Genomic DNA, 21,814 nt, shown 5'->3' with positions numbered 1-21,814 from the left:
CCAATATTAATAGTAAACAAACTAAATAGTAAATAAAATAGAACTTGCGAATTACCGACAATTAATATTTATTTATCTGCTCTCTCTCTCTCTCTTGTCGTTTCCTCATTGCTGAGGATCGTGATTTCCTACAATGCGGGCTGTCAATTCTCTCCATCTCTTACGATTTTGGGCTGCTCTCATGGACTCGGAAAACGTCTCTCCAGTGGCTTTCTGTACTTGATCTGACCATCGGATAGGTGAGCGTCCTCTGCCTCTACGTCCTTCTACGTTTCCGCATACAATTAGTCTTTCTAAGTTGTCATTGTCTCTTCTCGCAATGTGGCCAAAAAACTTTAAAACATTTGCAAGACACTGAGAGGAGAGTCTTATCTGCACCATATAATAAATAGTTATGTTAAATTATAACAACTAAAATATATTTTTTAAATATGTACTACCCAAAATTCGATGTAATTCTTCTTTTTTTAAAGAAAGAGGTCTGCAATAGTAGGATACATGAGCTAGTAATACTGCGAAGTAGGAATTGTTGTGTTGTAGGTTTCCGACAATGAATCTGTCAAAATATGCCCGAGCTAAGCGAATGGAATATACATGCATAGTCCTACAGAAGACCATTACCAGCTCTTTATTCTTTATTATGTGTTATGCCATATTCAAATATTGAAGTTTTATCAAAATAGACGATACTAAAAAAATTTATACCAAACAAAATGTTTGCAATTTTATTATTTTTTAAGATAAAGGGTTCAAATTGGAGACCCTGAAAGAGTACAAATAATAAAATGGTACTTTAGAGGTTATTCTATACAATAAACTATTAATTTATTGATTACAGTTTATCAAATTCAATAAATTTGAAAAGGTTGGTTGTACTTAAAAATTGCTGCCTGTCAGAACAACTTAGTGAAAAGAAAATTAGCCAAGAAGGAGAAATTAGAGAAACGCAGGTCTGTGCATTGGCTGAAGCGACGCCGTGTTCAAGTTGACAAATTCCCTATAAAGTTGATTTGAACGAAAAAACAGTGAGGAATATTTTGAAAATAAACTACTACCAAAATTAATTTTACTCTTATAGAAACCTACAATACGTTCGGTGGCCCCGCCATCAGGAGGTATTGTACAATGTGACGGTGCCATTTTATCAATTCTTCCAATTTTTATTCTCAACACTTTTTTAAATGCTAATTGGCTGAAGTGTTAGCGTGACTTGAATCTTCCAAATCTCTCGTGAGCGACCTTCAGTTTTATTTGCTTCTGGGTAAATGTCGTGTTTCACCTTTACCACCAAAATCGTCCTAGTACAGACCTCCACGTTGGTAGAGCTGGGAATCCATATTCGTTGGATCAGAAATACGAGCACTTTTTAGAGCACGTACTCTGATTTGGCGAATAAGGATTGCTGATTGTACAGGGTGTACCTGATTGGAAGTGTCTGCCATATTAGAGCTTTTGTTCCTTAGTTGGGAACACTTAAATCGCACACCTGTACAGCTACTATCCTTTCAGGTTTTCGAACTCCTACAAGACTGTAAAACCTTCCAGTTTCCTGGGAGCTTAGGTTTTAGGATTAGCGTAGATTTCAAATTTCTGACTTACAATTTTGCTTTTTTTCTTGATTTTCTGTCTTTTGGATCTTGGACTTTTTCTTACTTCTTTTTGTATGTAAAAAACAACGCAGTTATTATATTTTATTAATTTATACAGAAAAATTATAAAATAGATCACATTACATTTCACCCGTTTTGATAACTTTAAGAAGTCCTTCGGCGCTGTTGTTATTCAAACACGTTCTACAAAAATTAATCATATTTGACGACTTAGATCCGACTAAAACAAATGTATGTTTACTTTTATAATATGTGTAAGTATATTACACTCACCTCTAAGTCTTGAAGCCTTCTGTATAATTGAATTGAGTGTTTTCATGGTTTCAACGCCTTCATTATAATTTTGCAACCTGATGTTGTATCCATTGATTAGTTCTGCATTTATAGTCATTAATTCCTTATATTGCTCCGGTAGTGCGTTTCTACAACATAATTAAAACTAAAATATTTCAAATTTACTAAATCAGAACGGTTATTACAACAGACATTATCATTGAAAATAAATTGATTATTTTTTTCATAACTTTCATTATAGTAACAATCAGGCGATAAATAAGATTAAATAACTCTCGAAACAAGGAGACAATAATATCCAAAATTGAAATACCAGATGAAAATATCACGTATATTAGCAAATAAGATAAAAATGGTTAAAGTAGACTAAAGACAATAGCGAAATAAAATTATGAAAAGTACTTAACCCTTTGACGCCGGAATTATTCTTTTTTAACTTTTAACAAGTTTTTTGGTTTTTTATATAAAATCATTATGTTTAATAACAATGTATTGTATTTTTTATTTTTTGATCAGCTAACAAAGGCTATAGACCGACAGACCGTGTCATAAGTATTAGGACATTAGACGTCGGTTAATAAAGTATTTTTAACAATAGAAGTTTATTTTGAATGGTATAAAGAAAAACATTTTTTTTTGTCGTTAAGGCACAGTACTACATTACATGTTGACCAGCTACAGGAAGACTTGTGTGGTTCTTTTCCAGTGCTCCAAAGGGCACATCTCCTTGTTTTCATGTGAATTGGCATATGTGCATATTTATCAAATCGGACTTCTAGGGGTACCGTGCGTTTGAAGCGGTTATTTGACAGTAACCCAAATGTTGTACAAACTCTTGTAGAACCTTGTTTATGCTTTCTTGAGAAATATTATTTATTTCTTTATGTATCACGAATTCTTGTTTTTAAGTCTCCAATATTTGCAGGTTTCGTTTTATAAACAACATTCTTTAAATAATCCCACAGTAAGTAATCTTACTTACTGTTGACTGCGTGATGCGTACTTCTGGATATTTATCATTAAATAAATTACACACTTCCATCTTAGTTCGCGATTTGTCTCCATATCTAATCATCATGAGTATTTCAATTCTTTGCTTTACACTCAAATTCATTTCGACTTAAAATTAATTCTAAGCAATAATACAGAACATTCACGAATTAATCCAATTATTATTCTATTACTTAATTGTTATTGAACGTTACTAAAAATAATTACAGTTTACCAAAAACTAGAAGTAGGCTACTTTTTTTTCAATTGATAATAAATAATTTATTTTCTAAGCGCATATCTTTCAAATTATATCCATTATAATTTTTTGAAATCAGCTCATTTTTATCGATCTAAAAATGTCCTAAAATACAGGGTGTTACATTTAAAAAAAGAGCCGATGACGTCATTACTGTAATGTGTATCACCTTGTATAATGAAGTTTTATTGTAAAATGTAGATTTTTTTAAAAAGGCTTTTCATTTAGGAAATATCTAATTTATTCCATACTTTACGGACACACTGTATAAACAGCTTCTTTCTAGATATAAATCAATTATGTAAAAACTTGTTCTTGGCTCCAAGAAATTTTAAACTTTTATTTTATTACAAAATAAGAAGATAAGTAAACCACACACTGTCAATAAAAACAAATGGAAAATGAATTTCCTCACGTTATATCTACCTGCTGATTGTCATTTGTCTTTATATATTTTTTTTAATCAAAATTAAAGTTTGATTGAACTGATCTTGAAAATTAGAAGATCCTCTATTTTTAGAGTATTTGATCAAATTCAGGATATGATCAATAGACTACATATTAGTCAAAAATAGATACAACAACTCAATTAAAGCAGTAAAAGCATACCCCGGAGCAGATGTCAACTCAGACCATAACCAGCTGATAACTAGTATGCACGTGAAACTCAAAAAGATTGAAATACCTAAAAATAAACTAACGTTTGATTATACTAAATTAAAAAAAAGAGAAATGCATTAAAAAGTGATCCAACAAGTCAACTCAAATCTAACAGAAGTAGGAGGAATCTTAAAATTAGAAGATGTCAATGAAAAGTGGAGCAATATGTAGAAGGCATCAGTAAAGGCTGCAGAAGACAATTTAAAGTCTGAAAAGACAAATAAAAAACAGAAGTGGATGACTTCAGAAATTCTAGCATTAATGAAAGAGACGAGAAAAGCCAAAGGGAGAAATGAACCAAAATATCAAGATCTACAAAGTAGAATTAAAGTACAGATAAAAAAGGCCAAGAAAAAGTGGTTAACAGATCAATGCATAGAGATAGAAGAGTATGACAGAAAATACGAGAGCTTTAATATGCATAAACAAATAAAAGAACTAACAAATACCAAAAAGCGAGCACACTATGGGATACTCAAAGATGATAATGGTAAACTCATTGCAGACACCAAAGATAAACTAAAATTTTGGTAAGAATACATAATGAAACTATTCGACGATGATAAAATGATACAAGAAGAACCACACGAACAAACAGGACCTAAAATATTAATGTGCGAATTAAAACAAGCAAAGACCGCAAAATCAGTAAGCCCAGATCAGATACCCACTGAGCTAATTAAATGTATTGAGAAACACTGCATATACTTTTAGATCTGTTCAACAAAGTATATACAACTGGAGTAATACCTGAAGATTGGTTGCTGTCCCTGTTTGTAACACTACCAAAGTCAGTACATGCGACAGAATGCTCCCAGTACAGAACAATTTCCTTAATAAGCCACACACTTAAGATATTTCTCAAAATAATACATGGAAGACTATACAAAAAAATAGAAGAAGATATAGATGACACCCAGTTTGGATTCAGAGGAGGACTAGGAACAAGTGAGGCTCTGCTCGCGTTTAACGTTCTCAAGCAAAGACGACTAGATATGAACCAGGATTTCTATGTCTGCTTTATAGATTATCAAAAGGCTTTTGATAGAGTACGACATCAGAAACCCGTAAAACTGTTAAAAAAAAGGAATGTGGATAGTCGGGATATACGGGTTATTGTCAATCTATACTGGAATCAAAAAGAAAAGGTTAGAATCGAAAATGTCGATTCAGAAACTATAGGAATTAAAAGAGGTGTTAGACAGGGTTGTGTGCAGTCCCAATGTTATTTAATCTGTAGTAACCTTATTTTTAAGGAAGCAATATCAGAGGAACAACAGGGTATATCAATAAACGGAAAAATCTTGAACAACATAAGATTCGCAGACGACACCGCTGTTTTTGCAGACAGTCTAGAAGCACTGCAGCGCTTAGTAAATAGATTACATTAAGTCAGTATAAAATATGAACTACAACTGAATGTTAAGAAAACCAAGTGCATGATTATTTCTAAGCAACATACAGTAGGGAGGCTAGATATCCAGGGAAAACAAGTAGAAAGAGTGAATAACTACAAATATCTGGGAACCTGGGTAAATGAAAACAATGACTAAGGTAGAAAAATAAGGACACGCATTGAAATTGCAACACAAGCATTTATAAAAATGAAAACACGGTTTGTTAATCGAGACCTTTCTCTGGAGCTGAGAATAAGAGCCTTAAGATGCTACGTGTTCTCGAATATGTTGTATGGAATGGAAATCTGGACACTAAAAGTAGATAATAAATAAGTTGGAATCATTTGAGATGTGATGCTATAGAAGGAGTTTGAAAATACCATGCACCCAACGAGTTACAAATGCAGAAGTGTTAAGAAATATGTTATCAGAAGGATTGCGGGGTCATAAGGCACATCAAAACAAGAAAGCTGGAATATTTAGGCCACATTACCAGAGGTGCGAAATATGAGATATTAAGGCTCATAATGCAAGGTAAAATCAAGGGTAAAAGATCCCTTGGAAAGAAAGACGAAGAATTTCCTGGCTAAGAAACCTAAGGGGCCAATAAGGTACGGATAGTTGTGATAATAGCCAACCCCCGATAGGAGAAGGAACTACAAGAAGAAGAAGGATATGATGAAATATTTTTTGGTTTGGTCTAAAACTAATTTGATCAAATATTTGATCGTGTGACACGGACTTTACGATTATCCTTTTGCGTCTTGCTAAAACATTGAGAAACCCTAATCGTTTGCATTTTGGTTATTTATTTTAAATATAAACTAAATTGTTTTATAGTTTATATTCATGGAATAATGATTATTTTAATTATTTTTAAAATTAATTTATTATTATCACGTGCATTATCATATTTTGAGGTTATGTTCAAAATAAATGGTCAAAATTAGAAAAATTAGGGTTTTTTAATTTTTTGCCAAAACTCATAAGGATAATCGTAATTCTGACCACAGCATTTAAAAACATGACAAAAAATACACAAATCATGATTATTTAAATGAAGACCAAATATTTTTGAACATTACATAAAAAAAGGATTCAAATTTAAAATATTTTTCTAGAAACATCTAAAAAAAATTAGAGATATTTATCGTTAAAAAATACGTATTCATAAATGTTGTTAAAATTTTATAGCAAAATTGCACCTATGAAAAAATAAAATAGAAAAAAGAGAACTTAACTGTTCTTCCGAATTACGTCAAGAATGTCGAAAATTTGCATAAAGACAACTTCTATTCGCGTTTTTACCGTCTTTTTTCATTATGACCTTTATTTAAGTAGCTTAAAATTTAAATCAATAGCAAAAAACTTACAAATTATTCATCCTACAATCATCTGCTTGAACAATTAACGCTCTGATTTGCGAAGTTCGATCAGCAACATCGGTTTCTAATCGCAATCTGGCATTTTGAATGTCTTGTAGTTTTCCCATTAAAGTCGATACCTTCTCTTCTTCTTGGGGAAAAGACGCACTAGACTAAAATATAAAAACGTAAACATTTAAAAAATAATTATAAAAATAATGATCAAAAGTACAAAAAAGATTTTGCTAAGCAACATTGCCAACATCTGGTAAACATTGCTCTTTAAATTTTTGACCTAATCCTAAATTTAGGATAAATTTGTATTTAATTTTTATTTTTATCTACATAAATCGTTTATATCGATGTTTATAAGGAATAATAGGCGAAGCAAATAATTTCGTCTAAGTCTAGATCTTTTGATTTTCGAATTTATAAAAATCGTTCTGCAAATTTTTCAATTAACAGATTTTTTCAACATTCTATACTTGATATCTGCATACATGAATATAAAAAATATTTTTCTTACCTCTAAATTACCTATGTTAAGATAAGCGGCAATAGACTGTATTATATCCGCAGCTAGAGATATATTACTGGTATAAATAGTAATTTTTCCAGATATCTCAAACACTATATCCAGATCCGTATCATTTCTTAAACACTTTAAACTCAAGGTTAAATTTGGTCCAGAATCAAATTCTATGTCATTGGGAAGCAAAAAATTCTGATTGATCCACATGCATATTCTTTGTAGACGTTCGGTAATTTTAAATTCTACGTAGCTTTCACTTCTTGAATTTCGGCCAACCTCTTTTAAGGAGTACATTGAGAATCTTGGCAGCTGTCGGGTAATTTCGTAAACATGAAATTGGCAACTATTTGGATACCCAATTAGTACCTATAAAAGATATAAGATTATTATGCATATCTTAAATGTAATTAAGCAGAGCAAACTATTATTTGAACATATTTAAACATGAAATAATGTAAACAAAATACATAATGACATTATGTGCCTGTGCGGATTTCTCCTTATTAGCAGATTCTCTTGCATAGTCGATTTATCACTTCTTATTTTGTAAAGCTCAGCATATCCGATGTGTGGACGTGTGCTGTGCTAAAGAGAGAACGAATAAGATGGCGAAATCGTTAAACAACGTGTAACGTGTGTCTGAATAAAGTTCATTTCAAATTATAGTTTTTAATCATCCAATGCATATTTACTGAAATGTTTCATCCCCTCTACAGCTTATTTCTTTCCTCTCATTATACAATTCAGAGACAGATGTTACTGAGAAACCTAAAAGCACCTTAAAAACATAGGATTACTGAAGCCCTAATAGACAAGAACAATCAATTTCATACATATAAGCTTAAAGAAGAATGTAGCTTCTGAGTTACTCGGATACTTACTACTGTAGTACTGAAAAAATGTATTATTCAGTCAACGTAAACAACATAAAGTAAGCTATAGAAAAACATGAACATTTTGTAGAGAAATTTGGAATGTCAAACACTGTAGAATTAAAAATCCACTACCCATTTTTTTTATTGATCTTAAACCAGCACCAAACAAGAAAAATATATGATCTAGAGGTTCTACTTTACCTTTACAACTGCGGCAATCCTATCTGGCATTGTTCGTGGCAGAGTTCGTGCACAAGTCAGGGTCGAAACTATCCCCCAATTCACCCAATTTACTCTTCAAATCGACGACGGTTCTCTGGAGATCATTACGCAATTTCTGTTTCATCTTATGCCACACTGTCTCAATAAAATTAAGGTTTGGACTGTTTGAAAGCCATGTTATTGTCTCCATACCATTTTTTTAGTTATTTTTGCTGTATGGCATGCAGCAAAAAACCCGAATACAAATGGCAAGACAAGCTTTTGTGAAATTCAGACCGCTCCTATGTAATCAAAACCTAAATTTCGAAATACTTCTACAGAATGGTCAAGTGCTACATATGGTCCATCTTGCTTAATGGCATGGAAACGTGGACTTTGAAAAAAACATCTATCAACAAACTTGAAGCATTTGAAATGTGGTCCTTGAGAGAATAATGCGCATACCTTGGGTGGATAGAGTTCGAAACGATGACGTCCTTAAGAGAGCCGGCGTGGAAAGAGAACTCTTTGAATTAATTAAAAAACGAAAAATTGGTTACCTTGGGCACATATTGAAAGGAGCAAAATATGAAATACCACAGTTAATCCTACAAGGGAAGATCGAAGGTTCCTACCTTATCCTGGTTAAGGAATATTAAAGAATGGACAGGAATACACAATACAGGCGAGCTGTGTCACGCCGCCAAGAACAGAATTCTAGTAATGAGATAGTCGCCTACCCACTTTGGTGTATGGCATGTTAAGAAGAACAAGGCATGCAGCACCGTCCTGCTAGAATATAAAATTCGAGTCCTGGTTGAGATCGTGAGTACTTGGTACAAATCTATTTTTCAAAATTTCTTGATACTTTGCAACGTTAATTGTGCCTTTCCAGAGCTCATATCTTCCTAGACCCGCTGATGACATGTAGAATCAAATTATAATTTCTTTGAAAAGCTTCAGTCCTTTTAGGGCAATCTTTTTGGAATGCTTCATTTTGACTTCTGGTAATCCGTTTTCGAAAGTCTCGCACCCAAACATCAAATTCGATTCATTACTCTGAATCAGTTATCAACGGTCCATAAAAAGTTTAATCAACCGCTTTAATTGGACAAGATCGAAGATTTCATGGATCATTGATGGCTGGTCCAGAGTCATATTTAGTGACGAATCGAAATTTAATATTTTCGTGGAAGACTTTCGAAAATGGTTTATCAGAAGTAAAAATGAAGCAGCATTCCATAAATATTGACTCAAACAGACTATGAAGTTTCCCAAAGGAATTATGATTTGGTCAGCTGGTCTAGGTAAAGTATCAAAACATTTTGAAAAATAGTCTTGTACTAAGTACTCACGATTTCTACCCGGACTTGAATTTTATATTCCAGCAGGCTGGTGATGCATGCCATACAGCTAAAATAACTAAAAAAATGGTTTGGAGACAATAAAATTAAAGTGCTCTCATGGCTTTCGACAGGCCAGACCTAGATTTGAAAAGTAAATTAGGTGAATTAGTCGATAGTTTCGACTCTGACTTATTTAAATCCTTAGTAGGAACAATGCCAGATATTAAAGCCTCATATTAAAGTAGTAATTTCTTGAATTGTCCGAACATTTAGTTGTCACGATGTTATGCAACATTTTCGTTTATTTTACCGCCAACGCTGCAATTCAAAGTTTTAAGAGACCGAAGCATTTCAATATTTTGTTATTAATGATAGTTTAATGCATTGTTGATCTCGTTCTTTGGTTTAATAAGCAAAGTTGTGAAGATGAATGTTTTCAATAAACTTTCGCTTATCCGAACATTTAATTGTTACGATTCGTACTAAGAAATATTGCAACCACAGGCCATACTACTTTAAGTGCACCGGAGACCACGGGATAGAGGAATGCCCCAGAAAATAAAGGTCAACTAATGCGAAATTCATACTCGGCGAAGGCAAGCATCCAGCTAACTGCAAAGGCTGTTCAGTATACAAAGAATTACAGCAGAAAAAATATCCGGCACTTCGTCCTAAGCAAGTTAACTCTAAAAATATTATATCTGAACAATATATACAACCCAGTAACACATATGCCCAGGAAACATCAAACAAACGACAGAAACTCCATAGCAAATGTGCGCAGCTACCCGAAAACAAGACATCACACGAAAGTAAAGGTGATATGTTCGAGCTGGAACAAATAATGATGAAGGGACTCAATTAAAAAAATGAGTACGATGATAAAGTTTGTGACTATAGTAATCGCAACACTGGACAAATGACCAAGTTCCTCAAACTCAAGAATGCCAACGGGCTAACCCAAAATGCCTAAGAAGTTAGAATCTTCATAATCAACAACACTATTCACATATTACTGATATATAAAACCCACTTTAAAAAAACTAGCCAGAAACAAATCACCTGGAATAGATAATCTTTCAGCTGAGCTATATAAATAAGATAGCCACGGTGCCATAATGGCATTACAGCAGCTTATAAAGGTAATATGGACACAGAAATCCCTCCCCAATGATTGGAATATTGGAATACTTTGCACCATACACAAAAAGGGACATAGAGGAATTACGCATTTAAATGCAGCGTATAAAATATTTTCTACAGTACTATGTTACCGCATGGCACCATATTCAGAACGGATAGTAGGAAAATACCAGGCTAGTTTCAGAGGTGGTAAATCGAAAATTTATCAGATTGCAATCCTGAAACAAATTTTAGAAAAATCACTGGAATGTGGCATAGATACTCATCACATATTTATATACTACAAAGCAGCCTACCTGTGAATAGAAGAAAAATGTTCAAAGCAATGAAAGAGCTGATAATACCAAATTAGTTGGTAAATTTAACAAAACTAACTCTCGAAAAAGTTAAATGTAGAATACGAATTTAGGGGAACTGTCTGAACCTTCAAAAAAAAAAGAGCTGCGCCAGGAAGATCTTCTCTCCTGTATACTGTTCAATCTGGCTCAGGAAAAAGTAATACGTATATCACAAATTATAATCATTGGTTCAATCACCAATTACAATCATATCAATATAATTGGGAGAACGAAAAACGCTATGAGAGCCGTATGTAGCATTAAAAGAATTAGTTACAAAAATGGGTTTAATAAAAAACACCAAACAAACGAAGTATATGAAAATACGATACAACTTCGAACTTTATAGAATCAATCAGCCAGACCATATAAAGCAACCAGAATCGGAAAACATATTAAGATATGACGTTTGAGGTGGATAGGGCATGTACAGCGGATGGAACAAAATGACCCAGCTAGAAAAACGCTCCTTGATAGACCCATTGGTCAAAAAAGAAGAAGAGAAAGACCTAGAACAAGGTTCCTTGATAACGTGCTTGTCCGAGGAAGGCGATGGATAGGGACGATTGGAGAGAAATTCTTGAGGAGGCTAGGACCAACGCAGAGTTGTAAAGCCAGGATGATGATGAAAACCCACTTTAGTCACCGCAGTTATTTAAAATGCCCCAATTATGTAATATACAGCACCATTATCCAGATGGTACTACACAAGGCTGATTTGCAGTCATAATTAAGAAATCCATTAAATATCACGATCATAGCAATACTTCTAAAGACTATTTGCAAGCCACCAGCATATCTGTTAGAGATTGGGAATGGCCATTGGCAATACAGTTGTTTACTGCCTACCATAACATAAAATAAACAAACAGTTTACACTTTTTACACCACCAAGATCCTTAGATCTTGGGGTTTCCCCAAATACTGGGTAATAGGCCGGAAGTCAAAAACTATACAAGTTTGAACTTATATGTTTGTTTTTCCTTACAAATTGTCGATTTTTTCTATCGAACCCGTTATATAAGGCAGGATTATTTTACCAATTGGTTTGATTTTTTTCTTCTTCGAGTTTCTAGTTTTGTTTCTGAATTTATATGCCTTTTCAATTGTAAACGTGGAGAAACTATTTTTCCTTAACGCTAACTTAACTTGTTGTTCGTATTTAAAATCCAACTCCAAATAAAGGAATGAATTGAAAACATTTGTGACCTTTTGCAAGTGTGACCAGACCAAAACGTCGTCAAAATCATGGTTTTTCCAAAATCCAAAAGTATTAAACGCGGAATAAAACTCGGAAAATCACATTACAAAAATGTACTAGAAGTACATAGTACTACAAGAAAAAGAGGGCGTATTCAACTGTATAATATTGACTTACAAACGCTCAAAACTTTCCGAGCAATACCGAAATATTTGTTCCAGATGATTAGCAAATCTTTCAACGTTAAGTTGCTAATATTTTGTTGATAAATGCTATCTTCTATTCTAATTCCATTGGTCTTCTATTAATTGACTTACGGTTAATCAATTTGTCGCAAACGTGTGCAAATTATTTAAAGTATATTAATGAAAAACACTTTTATATCTATATTTGCTTTTATTTTGCAGATTTATGACTGCTACCTATTAATCAAATAATTACTCTTTATTCAGAACACAGCATGTCATCCCCTATTACATACGGTTATTTGCATTTTTTAGGGTAGCTATCCACCAACGCATAATACTGCACATCAAGTTATGTAAAATATAATTAAACTCGATTACTATATAACCAAAAACCAATTACACACAATGAATCGATGTGTTTGGTGATTTTGAATAATTAAATAAAAGAAACCACATTAAAATTTATACATTTACATTATATATACATGCTAATTACTATTTAACTGGGAATAAGCCACAATTAAAGGTTAAAATACGTTTATTGACGTTTCAATTTCCACTTCGGAAATCGTTCTCAAAATACAAACATTAGTAAATTAAACAAATTTTGTTTTTGTTACTTAGTGAAAAATTCTTCTATTAATTTAATTTTATCTGACTCATCTATATTGACAATTCAGACATACATTATACATTTTAAAGTAGACGACTTTAAAATGATATTGCCAATATTGTTGAGTTGCGTTCCTGGGACGACTTTACTTATAAGATAGTTCATTCGATTACATGAAATCAACTTTAACTTGAGAATATCCGTCAGCAAAGATCATAACATGTAATTCGTCTTTAAAAAGACAAATACATGCCATGATGACAGTAAAATTCTCCTGTTAGTGATTCCATAGTAAATTATGAGGGAAAAACCAGGAAAAAAACCTCATAATACTATCCCGACATGGTAAGTATTTGATCTTGCATTTATTTTACCTTCAATAAATACCAAATTCCGATTTTATATGTTTGTTATTTAAAAAATATAAATGATGTATTCTCTATATGTTACTGACTTACCAATACTGGTATTTTCTTTTTAATAACTTCCTCTTTCAATATGGGTAACCAGATCCTACTACATTCTGCCGAGGAATTCGCGACACAATTGGTCTCATTTAGCATAATTAGAGCCGCTTCTTTGATTTTTCTCTTTTTACCATCCGTTTCTTTTAGGACTATATTTGAATCATTCCATTGAACCCTATGTTCATTATCCCATGCATGTTTACATATTTGAGATCTATCAAATTCTCTATTTTTAATATAGGATTGATGTTCACTTATTCTAATATTTAACGGCCTTGATGTTTCACCTAAATAAAACTGATCGCATTCACAAGGTATTTTATAAATGCAATTCTTTGTCCTTTCTTGTTCATTGTTAGGTTTGGTTTTGGACAAAATAGATCTCAATGTGTTTGTTGTTTTGAATGTTGTTGAAATGTTGAATTTATTTCCTATCCTTTTAAGCTTTTCCGATAATCCTTTTATATATGGTATTGTTATTTTCCTCGTATTATCCCTTGTATATGTTGTAGGATCTCGTTCTAAGTTGTTTTGTTCTATTCGATCTATTGTTGAAAATTCCTTATTTATAAACGATAAAGGATAATCATTTTTTAATAAAACAGATGTTAACAAATGTTTCTCCTCCAAGAACGAATTTTGGTTAGAACAAGTAATTTTGGCTCTATCGTATAAAGATTTAATGATTCCCTTTTTAATATTAATATTGTGATTTGATTTGAAATTTAAATATCTGTTGGTGTGTGTTGGTTTTCTATACACCTGAGTTTCGTATCCAGTATCGTTCTTAGAGATTAAAACATCCAGAAAAGGTAATGTGTTATTATATTCCTTTTCCATGGTAAATGTTATTGAAGATTATTAAATTATATAAAGAAGAGACAATAACATTTACCATGGAAAAGGAATATAATAACACATTACCTTTTCTGGATGTTTTAATCTCTAAGAACGATACTGGATACGAAACTCAGGTGTATAGAAAACCAACACACACCAACAGATATTTAAATTTCAAATCAAATCACAATATTAATATTAAAAAGGGAATCATTAAATCCTTATACGATAGAGCCAAAATTACTTGTTCTAACCAAAATTCGTTCTTGGAGGAGAAACATTTGTTAACATCTGTTTTATTAAAAAATGATTATCCTTTATCGTTTATAAATAAGGAATTTTCAACAATAGATCAAATAGAACAAAACAACTTAGAACGAGATCCTACAACATATACAAGGGATAATACGAGGAAAATAACAATACCATATATAAAAGGATTATCGGAAAAGCTTAAAAGGATAGGAAATAAATTCAACATTTCAACAACATTCAAAACAACAAACACATTGAGATCTATTTTGTCCAAAACCAAACCTAACAATGAACAAGAAAGGACAAAGAATTGCATTTATAAAATACCTTGTGAATGCGATCAGTTTTATTTAGGTGAAACATCAAGGCCATTAAATGTTAGAATAAGTGAACATCAATCCTATATTAAAAATAGAGAATTTGATAGATCTCAAATATGTAAACATGCATGGGATAATGAACATAGGGTTCAATGGAATGATTCAAATATAGTCCTAAAAGAAACGGATGGTAAAAAGAGAAAAATCAAAGAAGCGGCTCTAATTATGCTAAATGAGACCAATTGTGTCGCGAATTCCTCGGCAGAATGTAGTAGGATCTGGTTACCCATATTGAAAGAGGAAGTTATTAAAAAGAAAATACCAGTATTGGTAAGTCAGTAACATATAGAGAATACATCATTTATATTTTTTAAATAACAAACATATAAAATCGGAATTTGGTATTTATTGAAGGTAAAATAAATGCAAGATCAAATACTTACCATGTCGGGATAGTATTATGAGGTTTTTTTCCTGGTTTTTCCCTCATAATTTACTATGGAATCACTAACAGGAGAATTTTACTGTCATCATGGCATGTATTTGTCTTTTTAAAGACGAATTACATGTTATGATCTTTTCTGACGGATATTCTCAAGTTAAAGTTGATTTCATGTAATCGAATGAACTATCTTATAAGTAAAGTCGTCCCAGGAACGCAACTCAACAATATTGGCAATATCATTTTAAAGTCGTCTACTTTAAAATGTATAATGTATGTCTGAATTGTCAAAATAGATGAGTCAGATAAAATTAAATTAATAGAAGAATTTTTCACTAAGTAACAAAAACAAAATTTCTTTAATTTACTAATGTTTGTATTTTGAGAACGATTTCCGAAGTGGAAATTGAAACGTCAATAAACGTATTTTAACCTTTAATTGTGGCTTATTCCCAGTTAAATAGTAATTAATTTATAAATAGTAATATAAATAGTTATAAATAAATAGTAATTTATTGAAAATAGCTTCAGAACAATATACATGCGAACTAAATCAATATATGCTATATAATAATATGCTATATAATAAATACTGCTAACTAAATAATTTGTTTTTTTTTATTAATTAAATAACAGTATTCAAATCATGTTAATAGATTGAGAATTCAACTCCAGTATATTCGAGCTAAGACCAGCTTGAGTTAACACGTCACTACAATGTCTTTTTTTCACGTTATTTGTAATTTTTCGTAAAAAAAATATTTAGGTGTTCCGTCAATCCATTATTACTCCGCGACGCAGAAGCTATACTCTTTCCCAACAAGTCGAAATCCTGTTAGTTACGACAATATACAGCAGACAAGTTACGACAATATACAGAAATCAAGAATGCCGCAGAAACCAAGACGCCCTAGAAGATTGGTGCATACGTTGGAAAATTGCGGTAAATACTAAGAAACTAGTAAGAAATACTAAAGTAGTGATATTTAAGAAGGAACGAGGCGAATCAGGAGAACAACTCGAGATGTCAGACACTCCCATCGGATGGTCAAATCACGTAAAGTAGCTAGAGGTTACCACGGATAAGGGACTCGTGTTTACCTCCAATATTACGAAGGCGGCACAGAAGACAAAAATGGTACAAGTTTAAATCAGAAGCTTGACCGGGAGAAGAACCAAATTAACCTTTAAAACGCATCCTGATGTATGCTTCTCTCGTAAGGACAGACATGCAAGACGAACAGAAAGAAGATCCAAGCTACCCACAATGGAATACTATGATAAGCAGAAAAAGCCCTCGTTACGTAGCAGACATATTCCTGTTCCCAGATATTCAGCAGATCAGAGTACTAGATTAAATGGATGGAAAAGCTAAAATTAAATTTGCCGAACTGACAGAACACCCGAACCCCATTCTGCGAGAGATTATAAGGTACGACGCCTATCTGAGAAATACAGAAGATCCAAAAAAAGTCTTCTGTTACCTTGGACAGCAAGAAAAACTAATGAGCAAGTAGAGGATTACCAAAGATAGAGAATTCCTATAGACTGTTAAACATCGGACAATGTCTTATCTGGGATATATAGTGAGGGGAAATCGATATAGAATACTACAACTGATCCTTAACGGCAAAATAGAAGGCCATAGAGTTGTAGGAAGAAAACAGGTTTCTTGGTGAAAAACACTCGTGAATGGACTGATATATCAAATGTAGGACAATTAATCCATGTGGCAGAAGATCGAGAAGCCTTCGCAATGGTAATTGCCAACGTCGGATAACTCTGATATGACACGTGAAGAAGACGAATCGTCTTAAGATATTTATTTATTTTAGTTTAACTATAATAAAATTTCAAAAATTATTACCAGATAACAGCACATTTTTTGTTTTGTTTAAATTTTAACCTCTGTATAACTTTTTGTTTATACAATTTTCAATTAATGTAGTTTCAAGAAATGGTTTAATGTTAAATGCTTAATAATAAAAAGGAAAAGATAGTTAAGATTTGATTTCACGTACAGGGCGCTTGCGCATCCGCTTATACGTATTTCGGCCCAATAGGCCTCATCAGAACGGCTTTCGCAATCGCTCTGAACGTGAAATAAATATTTTCTGTCTTAAGAAGCAACTCTAACATGGCTTCGTATAGACGCAATGTATCGACATCTGATAATAAAATCGTAGACTAATTTTCGAAACCAAATTCAAGAATTCCGCTTTAATCTGTGCCTTCTAAGAATTACAAGGCAAAACAGACGTTGATAAAGATGTTAAGCGAGACATGGGGAATCTAAAAATTGCATTCCACAACATATCTCCTCAACTAAGCAAAATTCTTAACGAATTGGTTTCTAGTACTCGTACAGAGTATATCGAAATAAAAAGGAAAAGACAGTTAAGATTTGGTTTCACGTACAGGGCGCTTGCGCATCCGCTTATACGTATTTCGGCCCAATAGCTTTAGTAATAGTTTATATCAGTGGCAACCATGAGTATTTAGAGTATCAGTATCGACTACCGGATGATAACGGTAGAACCACAACGAAAGTGAAAGGAAACGATTTTGTGATTGAAAAAACCTGGATTGCTCCCGATTGTGTGATAAACAAAAACGTGTGATTGGCTTCCTACCGCACAATTCACAACTAAAGGTTGGCAATAATAAATACTTATAGGCAATATAATACAGGCGATGACACTCTTAAGGAAAATTTAATGATGAGGAAGTTCTTATTCCGATGATAGCAACCGATATGCCATTCGAATTTAAACTTGCGTAACATGCGATTGGTCTAGCATTCGCCATGACAATAAACAAATCACAACAATCCTTTAATGTTTACTTACAGAATATAGAAAATAGTTGTTTCTCTCATGGTCGTAGTCGTAGTATGTTAACGTGTAAGCAAATTTAGTCATTCTCGTGCTTGGCAACACAACGAAAAATATAGCAGGTCATAAAGTCCTTTAACGAAAAGAATCAACATGAGTGCAACACATTCAGCAAATGGTTACTTTGTTGCCACGTGAATTAGTTTTTCTTATTTATTGAACTTAATTAATTTGATCGTAATATAAAAAAGTCAATAGAACTCAGCTAATAAATTAACAGAACATTTATTAATTCTAAGGCGGTACGGAGTTCGCTAGATCAGCTAGTAATATTTACCTTGACATGTATATCTACAGGACTATCTTTGGGTAAAAATAAAGGTACCAGCAGCTGTGATTTTAATTTTGAAACGGGTGGATGAATCACATGAGTCTCGCCACTAAATATTCCTTCGGCAAAAATGATCGTTGCCCTGATTATTGTTGAGTTATTGGTGCATAAGTACAGCTCCACATGTGGCTAAAAGACAGAAATATTAGAGGATTTTGTATTTTTTATAAATTTGTGAAAATGTACTTTTATTAATTTTATTAATAAAAGTTTTTAAAAACCATATTTAGATCATTTATAACGCTGTTTCCGATTGTAAATTTAATATAATTTTCCTAAAAGAATCGTGGTTAACTGTAGACGTAATTAATACTGAATTATTTCCATTTACTACTAAAAAAAGTAATTTTATGGTCACACAGTTCTATTCCCTAGAATAAAAATTTAATAGTGGAATTTGCTGTGCAACATTTTTTGTAATAAAATTAGAAGAAAATCGCCTCCTGATAAACCATCATAGTGGATTTTCACAAAACCGAACTACTACTGATAACCTCATTGATTTAGAGTCTGAAATTCTGAAATCTTTTGCGATCAAACAAGAAACTATTGCAGTGTTCATATATATTACCAAAGCATTTGATACAGCATGGCGTTATGACATTATCAGATCACTTCACACATGGAATATAAGGTAATATCATTAATTTCATTTCAAATTTTCCTAAACAACGGAATTTTCAAGTAAGGGTTAACCAGTCTTCATCTTCAATGAGACATCAAGCAAATGGCAACCCTTAAGAGTCTGTAATAAGTGCAACGCTATTTTTAATTGCCATGAATAATATTATACCATCCAAATCTAGCTTGGTTCGTGGCAGATTATGTGCAGATGATCTGGTGTTAATATTTTCAGGGAAAAATATCTCCTCAGTTCAGCGTCACTTATAAACCGTACTTCACGAACTCAAAAACTGGTCGAAGAAAACAGGATGTAAGTTTTCACTCAGCAAATTAAAATGCTTGTTATTTACAAAAAAAAAAACATATACTGCAAATTAAACAACGTGTCAAAATGAAGTCAATCTAATGAAAACTCTCTAATAAAAACTATGGAGCGGACTATAACTGCTTAATCCATGTTTATAACACCCTAATAAAATCTAAAATAGATTGCGCTTTCATAGTATATACATCTGCCAAAAAATCTTTATTACATCACCTTGAGGTTATTCAAACTACGGCATTAAGAATACCCACAGGAGCATTTCGAACCAGCCCAACAGAAAATTTGAGAGCAAAAACTGAAGAAGCACCACTTAAATATACAAGGATGTATTTAACTCTTACATATGCATTTGTCGCTAATTCTAATCCGAACAATCCAACTAGAAATAACATATTTACTGATCGTTTTAAAAACTTATATACTGAAAATAGGAATGTGAAACCACCATTCTACCAAAGAGTTAGGCAAACTCTTATGGCTTACCAAATATCTATTCCTATTACATAAGAAATCATCCTCCTTGAACAATAAGCATTCCTTAATCTGACATATCCTTAAATATCTTTAGAAAGAAGGATACCTCTTAATAAAAAATCCCTTCACAAAAAAACTTACAAAACTTTCTAACTTCCATCACGTAATGAAACCGCGAGTAAAGTGAGAAATGTAGTACTAAATAATTTAAAATCCTTTGTTAAAGCGAAGGCCGAAAATTTGTGGTAAAACCAGTGGGACAGTTGAAACTTCGCGAAGTGAAAACATATGTAAAACCGTGGAAACATCAAATGTTACTCGACTTCGTCTAGGACATACCCGACTTACCCACAGGCATATAATCGGACACACTAATCCTACCTTATGTGACAATTGTAATGTTCCACTCAGTGTTAGCATGTGTCCAAGATAACAGTTGCAGAGACAGACCAACCATATCATCGGATCAACAAGTGAAATCTTGGAGAAAAATGTAAAATTGAACAATTGGTAAAATTCCTTAAAGACATTAATATACTAACAAAATTTCACATTTATAATTGAATTATTTCACGTTTATGTATATAATATGTCGCTAATAACCTCAGAGGTTGACGCGATAATATAAAAAAAATCTACTTGAATTACTGTGGGCTGCTCTAAAACTATATGTGGCAGAAAAAAATGTGGGCTTTAAATTTTAAAATGTTTATAAAGCATGTGATGAATGTTTCTTTAAATTTTCCCAGGAGGAGTAGAAAAATATTGGGAATGCGTCATTTCTTTCGAGTCTGATTTTGTGGAGAAGGAATCCATTCCAGATTTAATTGCAGATGAATTAATAGTACATTTGCAGGTAGATAGTAAAGATGATAGTGTGGATTCTCTGAAAAGTAGCAGTTGTCTTTTAACCATTTTAAAATCCAAAAATTTTGTCTTATTTGTAGTAATAATCTCATATTTAAAGAAAAATTGTACATCTTCAGTTTTTTTTTTATTTTATGTTTATATAAATATCTTTCTATACAAATAAATGTAAAACCTAAAGTTTTAAATTTATCTTTCTTTTCTCTAATAACCTTTAAGTATTTTCTATGACATATATAATCAGCATAAATTATACAAATTAAACTAAAATAAAAATAACCACTTTTAACAAGTTTAAAACTAACTATAGAAGCCTTTTTTGTTATCTAGTTAGTTATATTTGAGTATATATCCCGCAACTAATGATGCCAGCTGCGGAGGAGCTATTGAAAAATTCAAAATTGAGTCGCCATCGCAACATGAGTATGATTGCATTAAAATGTTATTCATAGAAACAGGTTGATTTGTTCTATATACCAATTTAATTCAAAGTCAGTTTTATTTTAAATAAAGTATATATCAAGGGAAATATACCATGAATAAATCTACAAAACATCGATAAAGTTTTGAAGTGCTAAAATGTGCGTTTTATTATAACCGACAGATAAAATTTACAATTTAACTGTTATTGAAGTCATGCAATTCACGATACCATTATTAGTTTAATCAGAAATAAAATGTCCTTTATTTTACACAAATTTAACCAAATACCATATATTAAAAAAGTGGTTTCTATACTTATAAAAAGTAGACTTAACTTTGAGTATGGTTAAAACATTTATTTATTTAAGTCAGTGATTGGTAATTGCTATTTTGGTTCTTATGGTGTATTTTTGTCCTCGAATATGCCACAACTTTCGTACACAAAGTTACTTTACTTGAAATATATACGTTAATATTAATATCATTAAGGTGTACAGGAAGTTCGGAAAATACTTGAAAACCTGAAGAACAGAAAAGCAGC

The 21,814-nt window shown here is 32.2% G+C and overlaps 1 protein-coding gene across 1 annotated transcript in view; it reads right to left on the bottom strand.

Moving 5' to 3' along the window:
• Nucleotides 1–1,684: 1,684 nt before the first annotated feature.
• Nucleotides 1,685–21,814, bottom strand: part of LOC140439231 (BBSome complex member BBS2-like) — a 49,439-nt gene continuing 29,309 nt past the window's right edge. The window contains exons 7-11 of the mRNA XM_072529018.1: nucleotides 18,507–18,689; nucleotides 7,101–7,472; nucleotides 6,584–6,747; nucleotides 1,884–2,032; nucleotides 1,685–1,830 (exon numbers count right to left, since the gene is read on the bottom strand). Coding sequence (XP_072385119.1) covers nucleotides 1,730–1,830; nucleotides 1,884–2,032; nucleotides 6,584–6,747; nucleotides 7,101–7,472; nucleotides 18,507–18,689 — 969 coding nt within the window. The 3' untranslated portion in view covers nucleotides 1,685–1,729. The remainder of the gene's footprint in view (nucleotides 1,831–1,883; nucleotides 2,033–6,583; nucleotides 6,748–7,100; nucleotides 7,473–18,506; nucleotides 18,690–21,814) is intronic.

This window comes from Diabrotica undecimpunctata, chromosome 4 (genome assembly GCF_040954645.1).
Source record: "Diabrotica undecimpunctata isolate CICGRU chromosome 4, icDiaUnde3, whole genome shotgun sequence".
Classification (NCBI taxonomy): domain Eukaryota; kingdom Metazoa; phylum Arthropoda; class Insecta; order Coleoptera; family Chrysomelidae; genus Diabrotica; species Diabrotica undecimpunctata.
This window is presented reverse-complemented; position numbering and strand designations above follow the sequence as displayed.